General features: G+C 50.8%; 6 protein-coding genes across 6 annotated transcripts; 4 read left to right on the top strand and 2 right to left on the bottom strand.

The window, feature by feature from the left end:
• Positions 1-2,408: 2,408 nt before the first annotated feature.
• On the top strand, positions 2,409-3,866 carry N7482_003444 (alpha-amylase; the record flags this gene model as incomplete). The annotated part of the gene is made up of 2 exons (XM_056685569.1): positions 2,409-3,182; positions 3,243-3,866. 2 exons carry the CDS (start codon positions 2,409-2,411, stop codon positions 3,864-3,866), a joined length of 1,398 nt encoding a protein of 465 aa, XP_056544311.1.
• Positions 3,867-4,557: 691 nt separating this feature from the next.
• N7482_003443 (alpha-amylase) lies at positions 4,558-6,536 on the top strand (the record flags this gene model as incomplete). The annotated part of the gene is made up of 5 exons (XM_056685568.1): positions 4,558-4,963; positions 5,057-5,605; positions 5,929-6,123; positions 6,189-6,444; positions 6,512-6,536. Coding segments are annotated over 5 exons (1,431 nt in total), but the record flags the coding sequence as incomplete, so codon positions are not given.
• Positions 6,537-8,045: 1,509 nt separating this feature from the next.
• N7482_003442 (GPI anchored serine-threonine rich family protein) lies at positions 8,046-8,865 on the top strand (the record flags this gene model as incomplete). The annotated part of the gene is made up of 4 exons (XM_056685567.1): positions 8,046-8,097; positions 8,147-8,225; positions 8,285-8,419; positions 8,496-8,865. The coding sequence occupies 4 exons, from the start codon at positions 8,046-8,048 to the stop codon at positions 8,863-8,865; spliced, it is 636 nt and encodes a 211-aa protein (XP_056544309.1).
• Positions 8,866-9,645: 780 nt separating this feature from the next.
• N7482_003441 (uncharacterized protein) lies at positions 9,646-12,276 on the bottom strand (the record flags this gene model as incomplete). The annotated part of the gene is made up of 8 exons (XM_056685566.1): positions 9,646-9,847; positions 9,902-10,051; positions 10,116-10,324; positions 10,377-10,415; positions 10,471-10,647; positions 10,693-11,121; positions 11,540-11,655; positions 12,066-12,276. 8 exons carry the CDS (start codon positions 12,274-12,276, stop codon positions 9,646-9,648), a joined length of 1,533 nt encoding a protein of 510 aa, XP_056544308.1.
• Positions 12,277-13,285: 1,009 nt separating this feature from the next.
• Positions 13,286-14,279, top strand: N7482_003440 (VIT1/CCC1 transporter family protein; the record flags this gene model as incomplete). The annotated part of the gene is made up of 2 exons (XM_056685565.1): positions 13,286-13,638; positions 13,682-14,279. The coding sequence occupies 2 exons, from the start codon at positions 13,286-13,288 to the stop codon at positions 14,277-14,279; spliced, it is 951 nt and encodes a 316-aa protein (XP_056544307.1).
• Positions 14,280-15,116: 837 nt separating this feature from the next.
• N7482_003439 (Monoamine oxidase N) lies at positions 15,117-15,410 on the bottom strand (the record flags this gene model as incomplete). The annotated part of the gene is made up of 1 exon (XM_056685564.1): positions 15,117-15,410. The coding sequence occupies one exon, from the start codon at positions 15,408-15,410 to the stop codon at positions 15,117-15,119; it is 294 nt and encodes a 97-aa protein (XP_056544306.1).
• Between the last annotated feature and the right edge of the window lie 631 nt (positions 15,411-16,041).

The following is a 16,041-nucleotide window of genomic DNA, read 5'->3' as shown; positions in this document are numbered from 1 at the left end:
CGATCGGATGGGACCTATACATAGAATTTTGCCGATAACGAATGATACCGAGCATACGGCCCGCAAATCATAGAGTCTTCGGTAGGCTGAGCCGGTGGGTCCATTCCGGCCAGGCTGGTCCTCTTTAGGGCAAGGCTGAGACCTGTAATTTTCTCTTCTTCTCGTTTGAAAATAATTCGATCAAAATTCGATACGACCCTAGTGAAGGGTTGTTCTGAGGTAACATGTATTATCATCCATGGTTTAGTCGTTCAGCCACTTACCGTCAACCAACCCTTATCTAAGACATCGGGCACTGGCCGTGGGTCGACCAGGATGAGAGAGATATGCAGAGGATGCCGCTATGTGTCCGTGGGACTTTTTTGACTTTTTGAAAAAATGGCCGCAATTTCCAGGCTAGCATTGTTCCTGTAGAATCAGAAGCGAAATTCGAGTCTTGATGGGGTTATCTGCAGGACCGACAGCGCCATTTTCTCAATCGGGAGTCTGGGGATGAAAATCTCTCATATCTAAATACCATGTGGCAATGGGATTTAAATGAAGTAATCCATGTCATGGGTGTACCCAAGCGTCTGAGCCAGCTCTGGTCTCGTGTATGCGGGTTCCTACTTCTCGGCACCCACTCATCCTGATAACGCAATCTCAAGGTTCACGAGCGGCATTTTGCTTCGTACTTTGGATAATACAAAATGACGTGTTCTAGTCTTTGTTTAAATTTTACTTCTATGTTTCCTGCTGCCGTGTGCGAAAGACATTGAACCATTAATTGGACAAAAAGCCCATCGTCAGGTGAACCATAGACTGTCTGTCATAAAGGATAACCACGGAAGCCACCGATACCATCACAAAACAGGCACCCGCGGATAAATTCACCGGCCTATCTCCCGACAAAATACATCAAGATTGCTCGCTCTGCCTTTCCGTCGAGGTGCAGTGCTCGCCTCAAAATGCTTCTCATCTTACTGGATAGACATTTATTTGATCAAAAGCAAATAAAATCCAATCCCTGCTAAGGGGGCGCAACGATCCCTCCCCCTCCCCCCCCTTTTACCCCATGGTGGTGTCAATTCCCCTATCGCATGTGCGAGATCACCAAATTCCCGTATTTCCCACCTGGAGAAGGAATATTTGCCGACTCTTATATTCAGCTGCACTGAAGTCTGTTCACCAGTGGTCAGCCTAAAACTTGCGTGATATCAGATACTCCATCTTCAGTAACTACAGTATGTACCAAGGTATCAGGTCTGCATACTTCCTTGTTCGTTGAGAATTGTGGGGATGGCTTACCAGTCTGCGAGACCTGTCTCGGACCATTTGCCTAGCTGAGCGCTATTAACTTTCATCCCAGTTTTGGTCGCAAACGTGCCGTGTCTTACCCCTGTAGGAAGGCTGCCCACACCTGAGGGCGGCAAGTACTCCGTAAAGTGGGTTCGAATGAGTCCCAATGCGAGAAGATCAGCAAGAGCATTGCAATCGCAACGACAAGGTTCGCATTACGGAGTAGTTGCAGATGTCTCGAACATGGGGGTGCAGGACTTTCCCGAGCCTCTGTCTCCCTCCGTAGCAGGTGTTCGTTTATATTCATCACGCTGCTCCTCGTCCTACTTCAACGGAGCCTGCTGCCCTAAAATGCTGCTCCGCATGCTCTTTCTATTGGACTTCTGGAATAACCCCAGGTTCTAGAAAAGAGAATGTCAGATAAGAACTTCGAACTTACACACGGAAGCCCTGCTCTCGGGCGATGTGGCGACGATATTAAAATGCTGAAATCACACTACTAGCCTGAGGGCTAAGCCAAATGATACCTAGACTGAATCACCTACAGCGGGTAGCATCCCACATGGATTTCCGGTTTTTGTGCCTGCCATAGTACCGTGCACCCTGATCCCCCAGTCGCCAAGTGCCCTAGCTAGGGCTGTTCTGCTTCCCCTGGCCCTTACCCTATTCCTTCAGTGCGAATAGCGCGGACATGCACCTTCTTTCCATTATTCCTTCCTTTAATCTATCCCCCACACTCCTTTCCATGTGATTCGAACGATACTACGCTGTCGCTTTTTTAGTCTCTCGTTTATCTTGTCACTCGCTCAAGTTCGAATTTGTCGCTCTTTCCCAGACCCTGCGCGGCGTGATCTTGATTTTGCGACCAGTTGCGGCGCATCTCAAGGCCCGCCATGCTCTCCCCATCACTAGTCTGCTATTTGGCAAGAGTCTTCTTGCTTTCAGGCCTGTTGGGGACCACATTCGCTGCACGCACAGCTTCATGGAAATCCAGATCCGTTTACCAGACTATGACAGATCGATTCGCACGCACCGATGGATCGACCACGTTTCCTTGCAATACCACGGCAGGACTCTATTGTGGGGGGACATGGAGAGGAACGATAAATCATCTCGATTATATTCAGGGCATGGGTTTTGATGCCGTTATGATTTCTCCGATTATCCAAAATATTGACGGTCGGGTTTCCTACGGCGAAGCCTACCATGGATACTGGCCGTTGGACCTTTATTCTCTCAACTCACACTTCGGAACCTCCCAAGACTTGCTAGACCTGAGTAATGCGCTTCATTCTCGCGGCATGTATTTGCTGATGGACACGGTCATTAACAACATGGCGTACATTACCAACGGTAGTGACCCTGCCACGCACATCGACTACTCGGTCTTCAAGCCTTTCGACAACGCAAACTATTTTCATCCGTACTGCAAGATCACGAACTGGGAGAACTTCACCGATGCGCAACTTTGTCAAACAGGTGATTTGGAAGTTGCTCTGCCGGACCTCTTCACTGAACACTATGATGTCGAACAATTTATGGAGAGCTGGGCAAAGGACACGATGGAAAAATATTCGATTGATGGACTGCGCATTGATGCTGCCAAACATGTCAATCCAGGCTTTCTGAGTAACTTTGGAAATGCTGTGGACACGTTTATGACGGGAGAAGTTCTTGAGTCAGAGGTGGATATCATTTGTGACTATCAAACCAACTACATTGGGAGTTTGCCCAACTATCCCATCTACTTCGCCATGCTGAAGGCATTCACAGAAGGGAACACCAGTCTTCTCGTGAATACAGTGGAAGTGATGAAACTCGCGTGCCCCGATGTCACTGCCCTGGTCTCTTTCTCTGAAAACCATGATGTTCAAAGAATTGCTAACATGACGGAGGATATCTCAGTATGCGCAAGTGCTCCAAATATAAGTGCACTATGACTAATTGCCTTACTTTTTATCTAGCTCGCGAAGAATATTGTGACCTTCACCCTTTTGTTCGACGGCGTTCCGATGATTTATCAAGGCCAAGAACAACACTTCAACGGTTCAGGCACCCCGTGGAACCGAGAAGCATTGTGGCTATCTGGTTACAATACTGGCACCGAACTCTACAAACTCATCGCGACGATGAATGGCATCCGAAAACACGCCTGTACTCTGAACGCGGATTACGTTGACACCAAAACGCATTCCATCTTCTGGAGTGGAAGTGAGATGGCTTTCTCCAAGGGTGTCGAGGGACGGCAGCTCATAATGCTTCTAAACAATCAAGGCATACAAGGCAAACCCTACACCCTCACATTACCCGTCACCTATAATGCTGGCATTGAGGTGACCGATGTTGTGAGTTGCCAAACCTACTGGGTCAATAACTTAGGACAGCTCCTTGTCGATATGGACAAAGGAGAGCCCCGGGTTTTTTTCCCTACTCAGTTGATGGGCGGCAGTGGCCTATGTGGTTACTCTTCACAGAATATTTCCTATGCTGAACTCGTAACGGGGCATTCTCTAGGGGCCAAGACTAAAGGAGGCGCCAGGCAAACCCTTTTGCTGGCACTCTTTCTGGGCTTACTAGGCAACCTTTGAAGAATGGCTGCCATCATTTTTTCTGGATTTTACACTGGCAAGTGTGTTTAATGACCTAGCTTCTCTCCCTGATATCCCGCGAGGTACCGAGGTCGCCTCTTTTACCATGAACACGGTCGCGCTCATTCACCCCTCGAACGTCCTCTCCGTCTATTTATATCACTCAACTTCACTGTATATACTTGGAACTGTCCCAATTGTCTCAATATGCTATTTTATAAATAATAGTGAAATTATTATTTCTTGCAGTATTAGCCATGACGCGATCGACAAGATCTGACTTGATCGGGACTTGTGGTCTCACCTTAGATTGATGATGTAATTTACGCTGAATTATAAATACATTGGTCGCGTGGACCCACTCGTTGAAATTTTCGGTTCCACATATCTTGAACCCTGAGACATCCGAAGAAACTGCGGTACCCGCAGTGGACTCCTGTAGTTAGGGCAATTGTCTGAATTGCAAGCATACCGGTCCTAAGAGCCACGCCGTGATTTACTAGCTATTCTTGCTGAATGCTTAGCCATTGCTTGCATGCCACGTCCCGAAGCCTCCCATGATCTCTTTATTTTCGTGCTGTAATCGACCACGTTGGCGGAGACAGCGAATATGGACCGAGAAAGAAGGTCAATTTCCCAGCCAACTTCCTCGTACAATTCTCCTTCTGACTTGTAATTTACTTCATTAGAAGCAGCCAAGAACCTTGATCAACTGCCTTCATGGACTGCACCAGATAACACGCTAATCGTGCAGGCCTTTGAATGGCATGTACCTGCAGATCGACATCATTGGAGTCGATTAAAGGCTGCTTTGCCCGATCTGAAGGCGATTGGAGCTGACAAGATATGGATTCCTCCAGGATGCAAGGGAATGGACCCTTCAGGCAATGGCTATGACATCTATGACTTGTATGATCTGGGGGAGTTTGATCAAAAAGGGTCGATCGCAACAAAATGGGGCACTAGGAAAGAGCTTGAAGACTTGATATGCCACGCTCAAGCTCTCAGCATCGATATCATTTGGGATGCCGTCCTCAACCACAAAGCTGGGGCAGATTTTCCGGAACGGTTTGAGGCCGTTGAGGTAGACCCCAAGAGTCAGTTCTCATTCACTGCCTTTCTGTCTCTGTCACGCTTTTTCTGGTTTAAACGAATCGAAAGGTCCAGGGAGCTAATGTTTGAACTTGTAGGAAGGGATGTCGAAATCTCCAAGCCGTTAACAATAGACGGCTGGGTAGGCTTCGATTTCCGTGCACGCGGCAACTTGTACAGCTCCATGAAGTATCACTGGCAACATTTCAGCGGTGTTGATTGGGATGACAAGCGCAAACATCAAGGGATCTACAAGACTCATGCACCCAACAAAGAATGGGCCTCGGACGTGTCTGATGAGAATGGAAACTATGATTACCTGATGTTTGCTGATCTCGACCTGTCACATCCCGAAGTCCGCGCCGACCTTCTACACTGGGGAACCTGGATTACCAATGAATTATCTCTCAACGGGATGAGATTGGACGCAGCCAAGCATTTCTCCACGAAATTCCAAAAAGACTTTGTGGATCATGTTCGAAGAACGGCGAATCCGGATTTCTTTGTGATTGGGGAGTATTGGACTGGGGACGTACAGGCCATTATGAACTATCTGGAGAAGCTTGAGCACAAGGTCACGGCGTACGACGTTCCCCTGGTTCAAAAATTCTCCAGATTGTCGCATACACGACACGCAGACCTCCGTGGTATTTTCGAGGACACTTTGGTACAGCACCGGCCAGACCAGGCAGTGGTAAGAAACGCTCTACAGCTCGCCATTACGGTGTACAACGGCTGACTTTTTGCAGACCATTGTTTCGAACCATGATACGGTAAGTGGCGCCAGTGGCGGCCCTAAAAATTGTTGGGCTCACTCGTTTAACGTCTTTTTGCTTTTGGCTTGAAGCAACCAGGACAAATGCTCGAGGTAAGCCCCCTCAATGATTCCATTCCATTCCATTCCGTTGCATCCGACCTCAATTAGGCTAACTGAAGTAGACACCAGTGGCCTCTTCCTTCAAATTACTAGCCTATGCCATAATTCTGCTGCGCAAAGAGGGTCACCCCTGTGTATTTTACGGTGACCTCTATGGGATACGCGCCAATGATGCCGCGCGCCCCATGACGCCAGCGTGCCACGGCAAGCTTCCCATTCTCACCCGAGCGCGAAAGCTGTATGCCTACGGCGAGCAAGAAGATTATTTCGACCAACCAAATTGCATCGGTCTGTCTTTTCCTCCCCTGAATCGATCGTTCAGTTTGGACTTATCGTTCCCGGCCGTGTCTTAGGTTTCGTTCGCTATGGCAATGCTCGTCACCGCTCGGGTCTCGCCTGCGTTATCAGCAATGCAGGCCCAGCCAAGAAACGGATGTTCATTGGTCGACAGAATACGAATCAGCGGTGGATTGATGTGTTGGGACATCACGCTGCAGATGTCCTTATCGACAAATGGGGTTGTGGCCTTTTCCCCGTGAACGCGATGAGTGTCAGTGTGTGGGTTAATTCAGCCGCAGGCGGTTGCGGTAGCCTCCTGGAGGACACCTTGTGCGTTTCGGCATTTACCCCCAACCCCAACACATTTTCACTGTTAGCTGACTTCTCTACTGTTCAGTAATGTAAATATTTATGACTATTAATTTTCGCCATATCTCATGTAACCCTCCCCGGGCGAATCCATATTCATTATTTTTTCAGCCAGGGGGCCAGACCCCAGTTCTGTCTCGTAGGCTCCGTTCATCCCGACTATTTCGTATGAAAAGCGAGCGGAACCGCCGCTTCCGCTAACAAGACCCATTATCCTAGACTTGGGGCAGTCCACGACCCAGGTTCTAACGGTTAATAGGGGGTAGTCCCCATGCTTGAGACACACCCAATGTTGCGCTCTTCCCAGTAGGGTACTGGAATTCAATCGGCAGGTGCTCGGTGAAACAGGGGGCAACTGCCTGTTCCTGAAAAATAGTGTCGAATGGGGCACACCAGCGGATGTCTCAGTCTTCCCTAGAAGTTCCGGGTTGCTGGTCCGCTTTAGATACCCTATTGGTCTATCTCCCTAATCAGTCACTTATGGCCTGCGGATAGGGCAAAGTAAAATTATGCGGCCCTGCCAAGAGCGATCATAGTTTGCCAAGCGATTGGTGACACTCGATGCTGGACATGGGTCACCGGGTTACTCGATACGGCCTAGCCTGTATCGTGGCACGTCCTTCGACGTGGTCACCACTTGATATTTTTTGGCCTAAAACTGAATGCCTCGGTACCGTGATTTCAATCCAGCCTGTTAAATACTCGACCGACAGTCTTTTAGTTGAATTGGCGACTTTGCTGTGTCCCAGGGGAGCTCAACCCGCTCTGAACATGAAGGAACCCCCGTTAAGGCCTGATTGGGTTTGGTCCGTGCTTTTAGCAGCGGTGACGAGCTAGTAAGATGTTGTAACCAGATAAGGTGCCTGTCAAGGGTCAAGGCAAAAATAGAATTTGCACTACGGTAACATACCACTGCAAAATACACGATGGCTTCAAAACTTACAAGTATTGCGGTGGCGCACGGATAGTCTGAAGCGCTAGCCTGCGCCCACCATACCTGATCTGGTTCGGCTCAGCCTCCCGCTGGGGCCCCCTCATGTCAGGCAGGCATAGTCTTTATCGGCCCAATCGGCTGTATCTCAAATACGAGCGCCGACAAAGCCGTTCTAAAGCCGGCCGATGCAACCGATAAACCCCTATAGACCACCACTCGGGCCCATTCGGATGATCTTCCACCCGAAGTTGCCTGCAGCTGAAGTGTTGGCAGTACGTGGTAATTTCGCGTGGCATTGGTACCGAGACAGTTTCATGATTTACTATGGGGACAGTGGGTTGCCTGTTCCAGCTCCGATGCACCAGAGACAGTCATGGGCGAATCGGTCTACACTGCTAGGTTCGTGCCGTAGAATGCCATCAATTGATTCAGATATTATTAGCATTGTCTGAGTTGGCGAGTGGCGAGCAAGCTGATTTCATTTGCATGTTTGAGGACTTTACTTTTAAGGTCCTTTGTCACCGTTGCTGAATGCATTGAACTCTCGTGGGCTCTTCTGTCGTTTGAGATCTTTTCTGAACAACTTTCTATTCTTCGTTTATTTCTCATTCGCTCTTCAATCGTAATCATGCGTCTCTCATTTGTCCTGTCTTTGATGCCTCTTGCAGGCTTCGTTGGAGGTAAGTTGGGCCCATCGCTCGCACACGGGCCCTCTAACAATGATTCCAGCTCTCCACGTCACTGAACCGGAGGAGGGTGCCGATGTCAAGGCTTCGAGCTCTTTGACAGTCAAGTGGACTTCTGTGAAGTATGTAAATTCCGGCTATCTCCTATATACATTCTATAACGGCCGCTAACCCCGATCAGCACCGATGCCTCGAGCTTCAATCTTTACCTGGTCAACAACGCGGTATACCCCCCCGTTAGCAAAAAACTTGCGACGGATGTGGAAACATCCAAGGGCTCCTACACGATTGATAATATCGGCAGCGTCACTGCAGGGTATGGCCATTTCCCATGGAGCGCTCGGTTCCATCCTCGGAGCTTTATGATATCTAACATCTCATTCTTAAACCAGACACGGCTACCAGATTAACCTGCAATCTGACGTGTCCCAGGACACCGGGATTCTTGCCCAGTCGCAGCAGTTCAATGTGACTGGCTCCAGTCAGAGCTCTTCGGCTTCGGGGAGCACCTCATCCTCCAGTACTACCTCGACCTCTGGCTCTACCACAAGTACCTTGACTGACACTCTCATCACCACCACCTCAGCGAGCACTGCTACTGGCACGACCACTGTCACTGGCACTACTTCGTCGACTGGTGCCTCTTCTAGCAGTACCTCCTCAGCGACCGCTGCTCCCGCGACCGGTGCCGGTGCTGCTCTCGTCGCACACTCGATCGCTGCCGCTGGTCTTCTGGCCGGTGCTTTGGCTCTCAACCTCTAAACGAAACCTCGCAACATCGGTGTAGTCCACGAACTACCGGGTTATCTATGGGGTTGTAGGCAAAAGGCAAGTGAACGAAGGTTGTCGATGCGAAAGAGCTTTTCAAGCCGGCGGGGTTTGGAGGATAGATATTTACGAGTTGTTTACTTTGCGTCAAGGATTTAATGAGGAAGGAGGTTTCTTACTTTGTGTCTATGGTTAGCCGTTATTAATCAACTAATTGCTAGATTATATATGCAAATAATACCACATCGTGATTCGCATTGATTTCCTCAAGTCAGATTGGAACCCGCCAGCCATCCGTTTTTAGCGGGTTTGGTCGGTCCCGTCCGATTTCCAAGGTTCGAAGATAGATAGTGCTATCTTAGGTACCTACTTAGTTTTCGATGCGCAACCTGGCTTTTTTGCCCGAGTAATGCCACGGCGGGAACTCGTTATGAAAGCATGATGCTTTGATTTTCGTACTCATTCGCATGTAAATGAAAGTTTCTGACAAAAAGCGATAGAATCACGCGGGGAGGTGCAGAATTCCATGCATGACCCGTTAACCCTGCAGCATGCTGACAGAAATATATCCATGGAATCGTACCAGGCAGGTTACGCCACCTCAATCAAACAGCAAAATCCTGCTGATTCTTTTGGAAGCCATCCTGCTTCCATCCCCACCCCTCTCATTGATCGGCATAATAGCTATAATCCTGATTCAAAAGATAAAACGGGCTCGGCTCAGGCTGCCCACTACCACCCACCCACGTCGGGGTCGTCAAGGTCTTTGGCGTGTTATCCCGGTGGCTGCTCGAAAACGTGCTCAAAGGTCTTCGCCCACTGGACTCGGTTGTTCAGGCCCTCCAGGTCCCACAGTTCCTGCAGGAAGTGCAGGATCGAGCTGTGGGTGTAAGCAGAATTTTTGGCGTACATGGTGCCCTCGTTGTGGATGAGGGTATTTGCGGAGATGAAGGGCGAGATTAAAAATGCGGGGACGCTGGATAGCTTGGTTAGATTTGGGCCTTTCTCTGGGTTGAAGAAGATGGCTTACCGGACGCCTAGGTGGGTGAAGTCGTAGCTGACATGGTGGCCGTCGGATGTGCCGGTGAAGCTGATGTTGTCTTCGGGTTGGGGCACGTCCATGGGGGGAGGGACATGGTCGGCGAAGCCGCCATGCTCATCGAAGTTGATAATCAGGAGACTATATCGTTGAGTTCCAGCTTAGTCCCCGTTTTGCATGTTTTTGATTCGGCATGGTGACTTACGCATTGTCCCAGTACTTGGACCGGCGGAGGGCATCGTACAGGTGTTTGATCATCTGCTCGCCAGATGCCATGGGGCTGGTTGGGTGCATTGAGTCTATGGTGCAGCACTCGGGGTTGATGTACGAGAAAGTTGGCAGAGTGCCCTGTTCCAGGTCGCGGTAGAACTCGTCTGCATTGACAAGCTGATGCATGGCATTGTCTTGAACCCACTGCCAAGGGTTAGCGGAAGCTGCTCTTGATACCTCGCGGAATACTGTTCACCTTGTACATGTAGGCGTCGATGATATCGGTCTCGTAGTACTATCAGTGTTGGAATCAGTAACATATCTGATATCGCCGAAGATAGCATGCTCACGTTCTTCCAGCTGATGTTCTTGTTGCTCAGCGATTCAAAGACTGACGTCGCGCAAGTGGTGCCTGTCACGTTGTTCCAGAATCCAGCAGCCTGATCAGTGTTATCGACAAAGCCACAGCTCGATCCCGGGGTTGCGAATTGGCGGTTGGCGTTAGTCGGACCAGAATGTTCGGCGAACTAAATCTCAGGCTTTAGCCTTCACTCCACCTCAGTCTCTCTTACATCCCGGCAACCCACATAAGAATCAAAGAAGGTAAAGTTCTGCGCCAACTCGGCCAACAGCGCCGTCTTCTTCTGATCGTACGCCTTGATCACGAACGCTGCATCTCCGGGAGTCGACTCATATTTCTCCGACTGGCGCTCGATAAAGCCGCCCATGTTGGATACGTCATGCTTGGTGACATTCCACTTGCGGAAAATCTCGTCAGTGACGCCCGCGAAGTTGTGATCCGGATCGGCGAGTGGGACTTCCGTCTCGTACGGGGCCGCGCAGATCTCTAGCGGCTCTCCCCACACGGCCCAGTTGGCGTTGGTGTACTCATTGCAGTAACTGATGTTGCGGAGGTTGTCTATGTCCGGGTGGAAGTCCCAGTAGCCGGCGATGTTGTCGAAGGAGTGATTTTCGAGGGTGAGGTAGATAATATATTTGATCTGGCACAGTTAATCGCTAACGAACCTAATTGATCCTACCTTCGACTTGTGGTGAAGTAGTAAAGCATTACTTACGTTTTGTCGCAGCTGGTTCTAGGTCTGCGTGCTGCGTGCTGCCGGCCGGCCTGATGCCGCCGCAATGAGGCCCGACAGGGCCGCGATAGTCTAGGCTGCCTTCATGATGCTTGCTGGCTTATCACCTAATTACTGACCGATAATCGGATGCCGCGAAAGCTCTGGCGATGTGTGATTCAGGAGGCATGAAGGGACATTCTTATAGAGTGGAGCATGCGCGTCCTGTCTACGCACGCAGAGTCTACATTTCCCTGCTTGGGAGCGGGTGCAATCCTCCATCAGCACCTGCCGTAATTGCGCTCCGTCATGGGCTTGATTTCCATCTTGGGCAGGAGGTTATGACCGAAGCTTGGACTGACGCGAAGGGAGATGGCCGACGCCATTTCCCGGGACTGTCGGCATAGGCGTACACTTCGCGCCCTATCATGGCTTCAGACGCTGCAGGACCCACTTGCCACGCTATTCATTGTGGGTAGTGGAATGGAATTCAGCTCCTCGCGAAGGTGGGCGGGCACGAGATAAGGGAGAAGATGAAAGACGTCCAATGAAGCTAAAGGAATGAGATAATTGATTGTATAGAGATTATTGAGGAGAAATCAACAGAAATCAGGCGGGAAGGCCTGTTGAACGGTCAACCCCAGTAGGGCGCACGTGTTGCTGTCCGTGCAGCCGATACTCGGCTGTTACAAAGCCTGATTTGTCATGAAAAGCAGAATTGCATACAAACACATAAGTTAAGGAAACTGGGCACTTGATGAAATAAGCCCTTTGTTAGTGGTAAGTTACCACTCCATACATTTCGACAAGTGTGACTGTGTCGTAAAGGTCTTGAACATTTGAACATTGGCGCGCGAAGAGACCATTCTCACCGCAGTTGCGGCAAGCGAAGTCTCCGCTCTCATCCGGAGTTGTAGTACGCTGAGCATCATGCCCAGAAGAGCGAGGATCTATGTTCTCGTGGTTGCCGGTATCTTGGACAGTATTATCCCAACCATCAAAGTCACCCTTCTCCACGCCGTGGTTGTCTCGATTATCCCAGCTGGCGTCCCCCGAAGACGGTCTATCCCAGATGGAAGACATCTTGGAGCACAGCGGATGCCAGATGCCTTGCAATTCACTGGTGCCCAGCAGGGAATGAAATGGTTGACGATAAACAAAGATCTAGCTATTACGTCGCGCTTAATATTCGGAAGTCTAATGTTAAGGCGAGCTGAACTAGCGTATAGACTAGTATGAATTAGGAAGCAGAAGAACTACTGGAATTATCAGATAAAGAGTTATTGATTGATTGAAGAAGAAATCGCCAAGTTCACAAAAGGAAAAGAGGCCTGACCCTCCACATTTTCGCCGCGGGAATCTCTGGCCGGAGAGAGTACGGGTGATCTTGTCCGCGGTGTCTGTCGTGACTCTCGAGTCTACCTAGTTGCCAGCACAGTGTGAGATGTGCTGACTGAGTCGCATGTACCTGCTCCGTGACTGTCCGCGAGGCTATGTTTTTTGCAGTAGACCACACGCGATCTCGAATGATCTAAACGGTCTAATGACCTAAGCAAGAATTAGCCCCTCCTGTGAGCAGCGTGGAACCAATCATGAGTAGTCGCTCGTCCGGGCTTACAATTGACCTCATCTCATTTGCTGGCAGATTGGAATTAAGCAGCAATGGGATCCACTCCGTCCCACCTTCTTCCATTTCTGCCCCACTTGCCAACTGCTCGTCTGCGAATCAGCGTTGCACGTGCCTGGCGGTACCCGTCGGAGTCCTCCAGCGGTGCCAAGCACGTTGTGACTTGATCGGCCTTAATAGGCTGCGATGCGCGGGGACGGACTCAGGACGTGCTCGAGCGGACCCAGCGACACCACCGGTTTCTCCGCACGAAGTGCAATGCGTCCAAGCGAGAGCACATGCAGCGCCTTATCAGCCCTCTTCGCTTTGGCTCCACTGCTCGAGCCTTTTTCCCGGTTTTTTTAATCACCTTTCTGCAGTTTTCTGCTCGCGTGGAAAGCCTCCCTACATAAACAAGGGAGAGCCGAGCAGTCCCCTGGACCGATTGATCCAAACGTTCGCTTGTTTCTGGTCTACTTCTCCGCTATGTCGATCACTTCAATGAGCGGCTTCATGTCCCGCTATTCCCCTCTCTCCGACCGGCGCTCGGCGGCCGACGAGGACAACGAGAAGGAGATGCACCTGCCCCTGCAATCCGATGTCGAGGGACAGAAGCGTTATGAGGTCGCAGAGAAAAAGGCCTCCCGTTGGGTTGACGGTCGCACTGTCTCCGATGCCATCATCGGGCTTTCGGATGGCATGACGGTCCCCTTTGCGTTGACTGCGGGATTATCAGCCCTGGGAGATACCAAAGTGGTTGTTTTTGGCGGCATGGCCGAGCTCATCGCGGGCGCTATCTCCATGGGACTGGGCGGATATCTCGGCGCAAAGAGCGAAGAGTAAGCCAAGCTTCCCCTTCCAAGAAACCCAATAGACCAACAGTGATGACGAACACTCTATCGGTCTTGAGACCAACCACCTTGCTAACCCGTCGTCTCGCTGCAGAGAATCCTACAAGGCCACCCTCAAAGAAACCGAGAATCAAACCATGGCCGACCCGGCCTCCATCTCCACCACCATCGAGGAGATCTTTGAGCCCTACGAGCTCCCCGCCGAACTGGTCTCCCAACTGACCTCCCACCTCTCCGCCTCTCCCATGCTCCCATCCTTCCTCATGAACTTCCAACACACCCTCGCCGAACCATCCGGCTCCCGCGCCGTCATCTGTGCCCTCACCATCGCTCTAGGCTACTTCATCGGTGGCTTCGTGCCCCTTGTGCCATACTTCTTTGTCGGCCCGCACGATGCCTTCATCGCGCTGCGCTGGTCTATCGCAACCATGGCCGTTGCCCTGTTCATGTTCGGGTACGGCAAGACCTGCTTCGTGAGCGGTTGGCGTGGGCGGAGGAATGTGCGCAAAGGCATGGTTGGTGGGGTCCAGATGGTTCTTGTCGGAGGCCTGGCGGCTGGGTCAGCAATGGGGCTGGTCAAGCTGTTCCAGATGCTGGCGGATGGACCGGAGCACGCCCACCACGACTAAGTTCTTTCGGAGAGATTTGTGTATAACCTCGTTTCCTCTCGTTTCCGTTCTTTCTTGCCGGGTCTCTTTGGCGTTTGATGGCATGGCGTTCTAGATGATGGCCCTCGGGCGGGGAGTATTGGTGTTCTTTTCCTTTCTACGATTTCGGCTTCATGATGTGTGATGGATGGATGCGGTTTGCAGACAAAAAGTATACGCAGTATCAAGATAGACATTTTCCTCCCCATCCGTTCTTCCTATTTATAGTCAAACTCGCTCAGCGAATGCCGTGATCTAGTTAAATATGGGATAACTTTATATCATTGTGAACCCGCCTTAGCAAACAACTGATGGACAAGACTAGATGACCGGACACCTGATATCACAGCCTCGCCCATCCAACTTCCAACTGTCAGTTCCACCCAGTCTTTCGAAGCTTACCAGTCGCAGGCCGTACAGCCCGCAGCTCATCATCAACAACCTTCGCCAATCTCCCCCCATCATCAATCGGCCCCTCCCATGAACCTCCACCCAAACGAAGAATCCGAGCATGCAAACAGCACATTTCCATGCCGTTCCCGCAAAGCATGCAGATACTTTGTCGTCATCTCCGGCCGCAGCTACTCCCACGCGCCCCGAGCAAATTTATCCTTGTGCCAGTTATGGTACACCATTCTCTGCACGTTCGTGCCTGAGTGAAATGCCTCGAAGGCTTACTTGGTAATTTCAGCGTCCTGCTCTGCGTCCAGGTGCACGCCCGAGGGGGAGCTGCCGAACGCAACGAGATGAGCGTTCCCTATGGGTGCGATCCTGTCCCCGAAGGTGTAGGTGAGTCTGCTGTTGGGGTAGCTTATTACACTAAGCTACCTTGGCGTGGCATTTGACGACTTGATTCAAATGGCTGTTCAGGGAAGCTTCCGACTTAAGAGCTGGCAGGGCGGGCGTAGAGGCCAAGGTGTGCAGGACGTTCAGCGGCACTGTCCACACGAGACGCCTCGCCTTGAAGACGTCCACCCCCTCTCGGCTTGTCACCTCAACCTCATTCCCGCGGTCAACTACGCTCTGGACGGGCGTCGAGAAACTGTAGTCCAATCTGCCCGAGCCGTCGGCTTCATGGAGATCCGTCGTGCCAATGCACCCAAGTCCGCCCATTTCATACGGGTAGCCATCCGTGTTGGATGACCACAAGCGCCTACCAATGCGATCCCGGGCTTCGATGACCAGGACTTGGTGAGCGGCGAGTGTGAGGTCGCAACATGTTGTGAGGCCGGCGTAGCCGCCCCCAATGACGAAGGCAGCATAGAATTTGTTCTGTGTGCAGTGTGCGGAGGGCTAGGACGCCTTCAGCGCGGCCAGTGGTTTGGGTCTAGTGGCAGCCATCACGGCGTTTAGGTAAGTTGGTCAAGCCATTTGGTTCTTGGTGGAATACCACGAGTGTTGGTAACCTTGGTTGGTCTGTCTTGAAGCCGGAAAAGGTGAGAGTGACATTCTGAGAGTATATCTATATCATCGTAGCTTGAGTCATCCTTGAGCGATCTATGCCTCATGGTGGAGTGAAGATATCTCGTCGCCTGATACCCTCGGAACTGTCTATAGAATTCCGAGGCCGATACCGATGCTTATCGCCAGCGCAGAATGGTGCCGGTTTTCCCTTCGTGAGTGTAATCAGTCACTATGATCTGCTCTCAAGTCTAGTGACTTGATCTTGATTTTTAGCCTCTGCCGTGGTCCGCATGGGGCCATATCATGACGCCTTCGGTTAACGAGAACCGGATTGAGAACC

This window comes from Penicillium canariense (assembly GCF_028826845.1).
Source record: "Penicillium canariense strain IBT 26290 chromosome Unknown utg000002l_segment0_segment0, whole genome shotgun sequence".
In the NCBI taxonomy this organism is placed as follows: Eukaryota; Fungi; Ascomycota; class Eurotiomycetes; order Eurotiales; family Aspergillaceae; genus Penicillium; species Penicillium canariense.
Note: the sequence above shows the minus strand (reverse complement) of the source record. Positions and strands in the feature narration are given on the sequence as shown.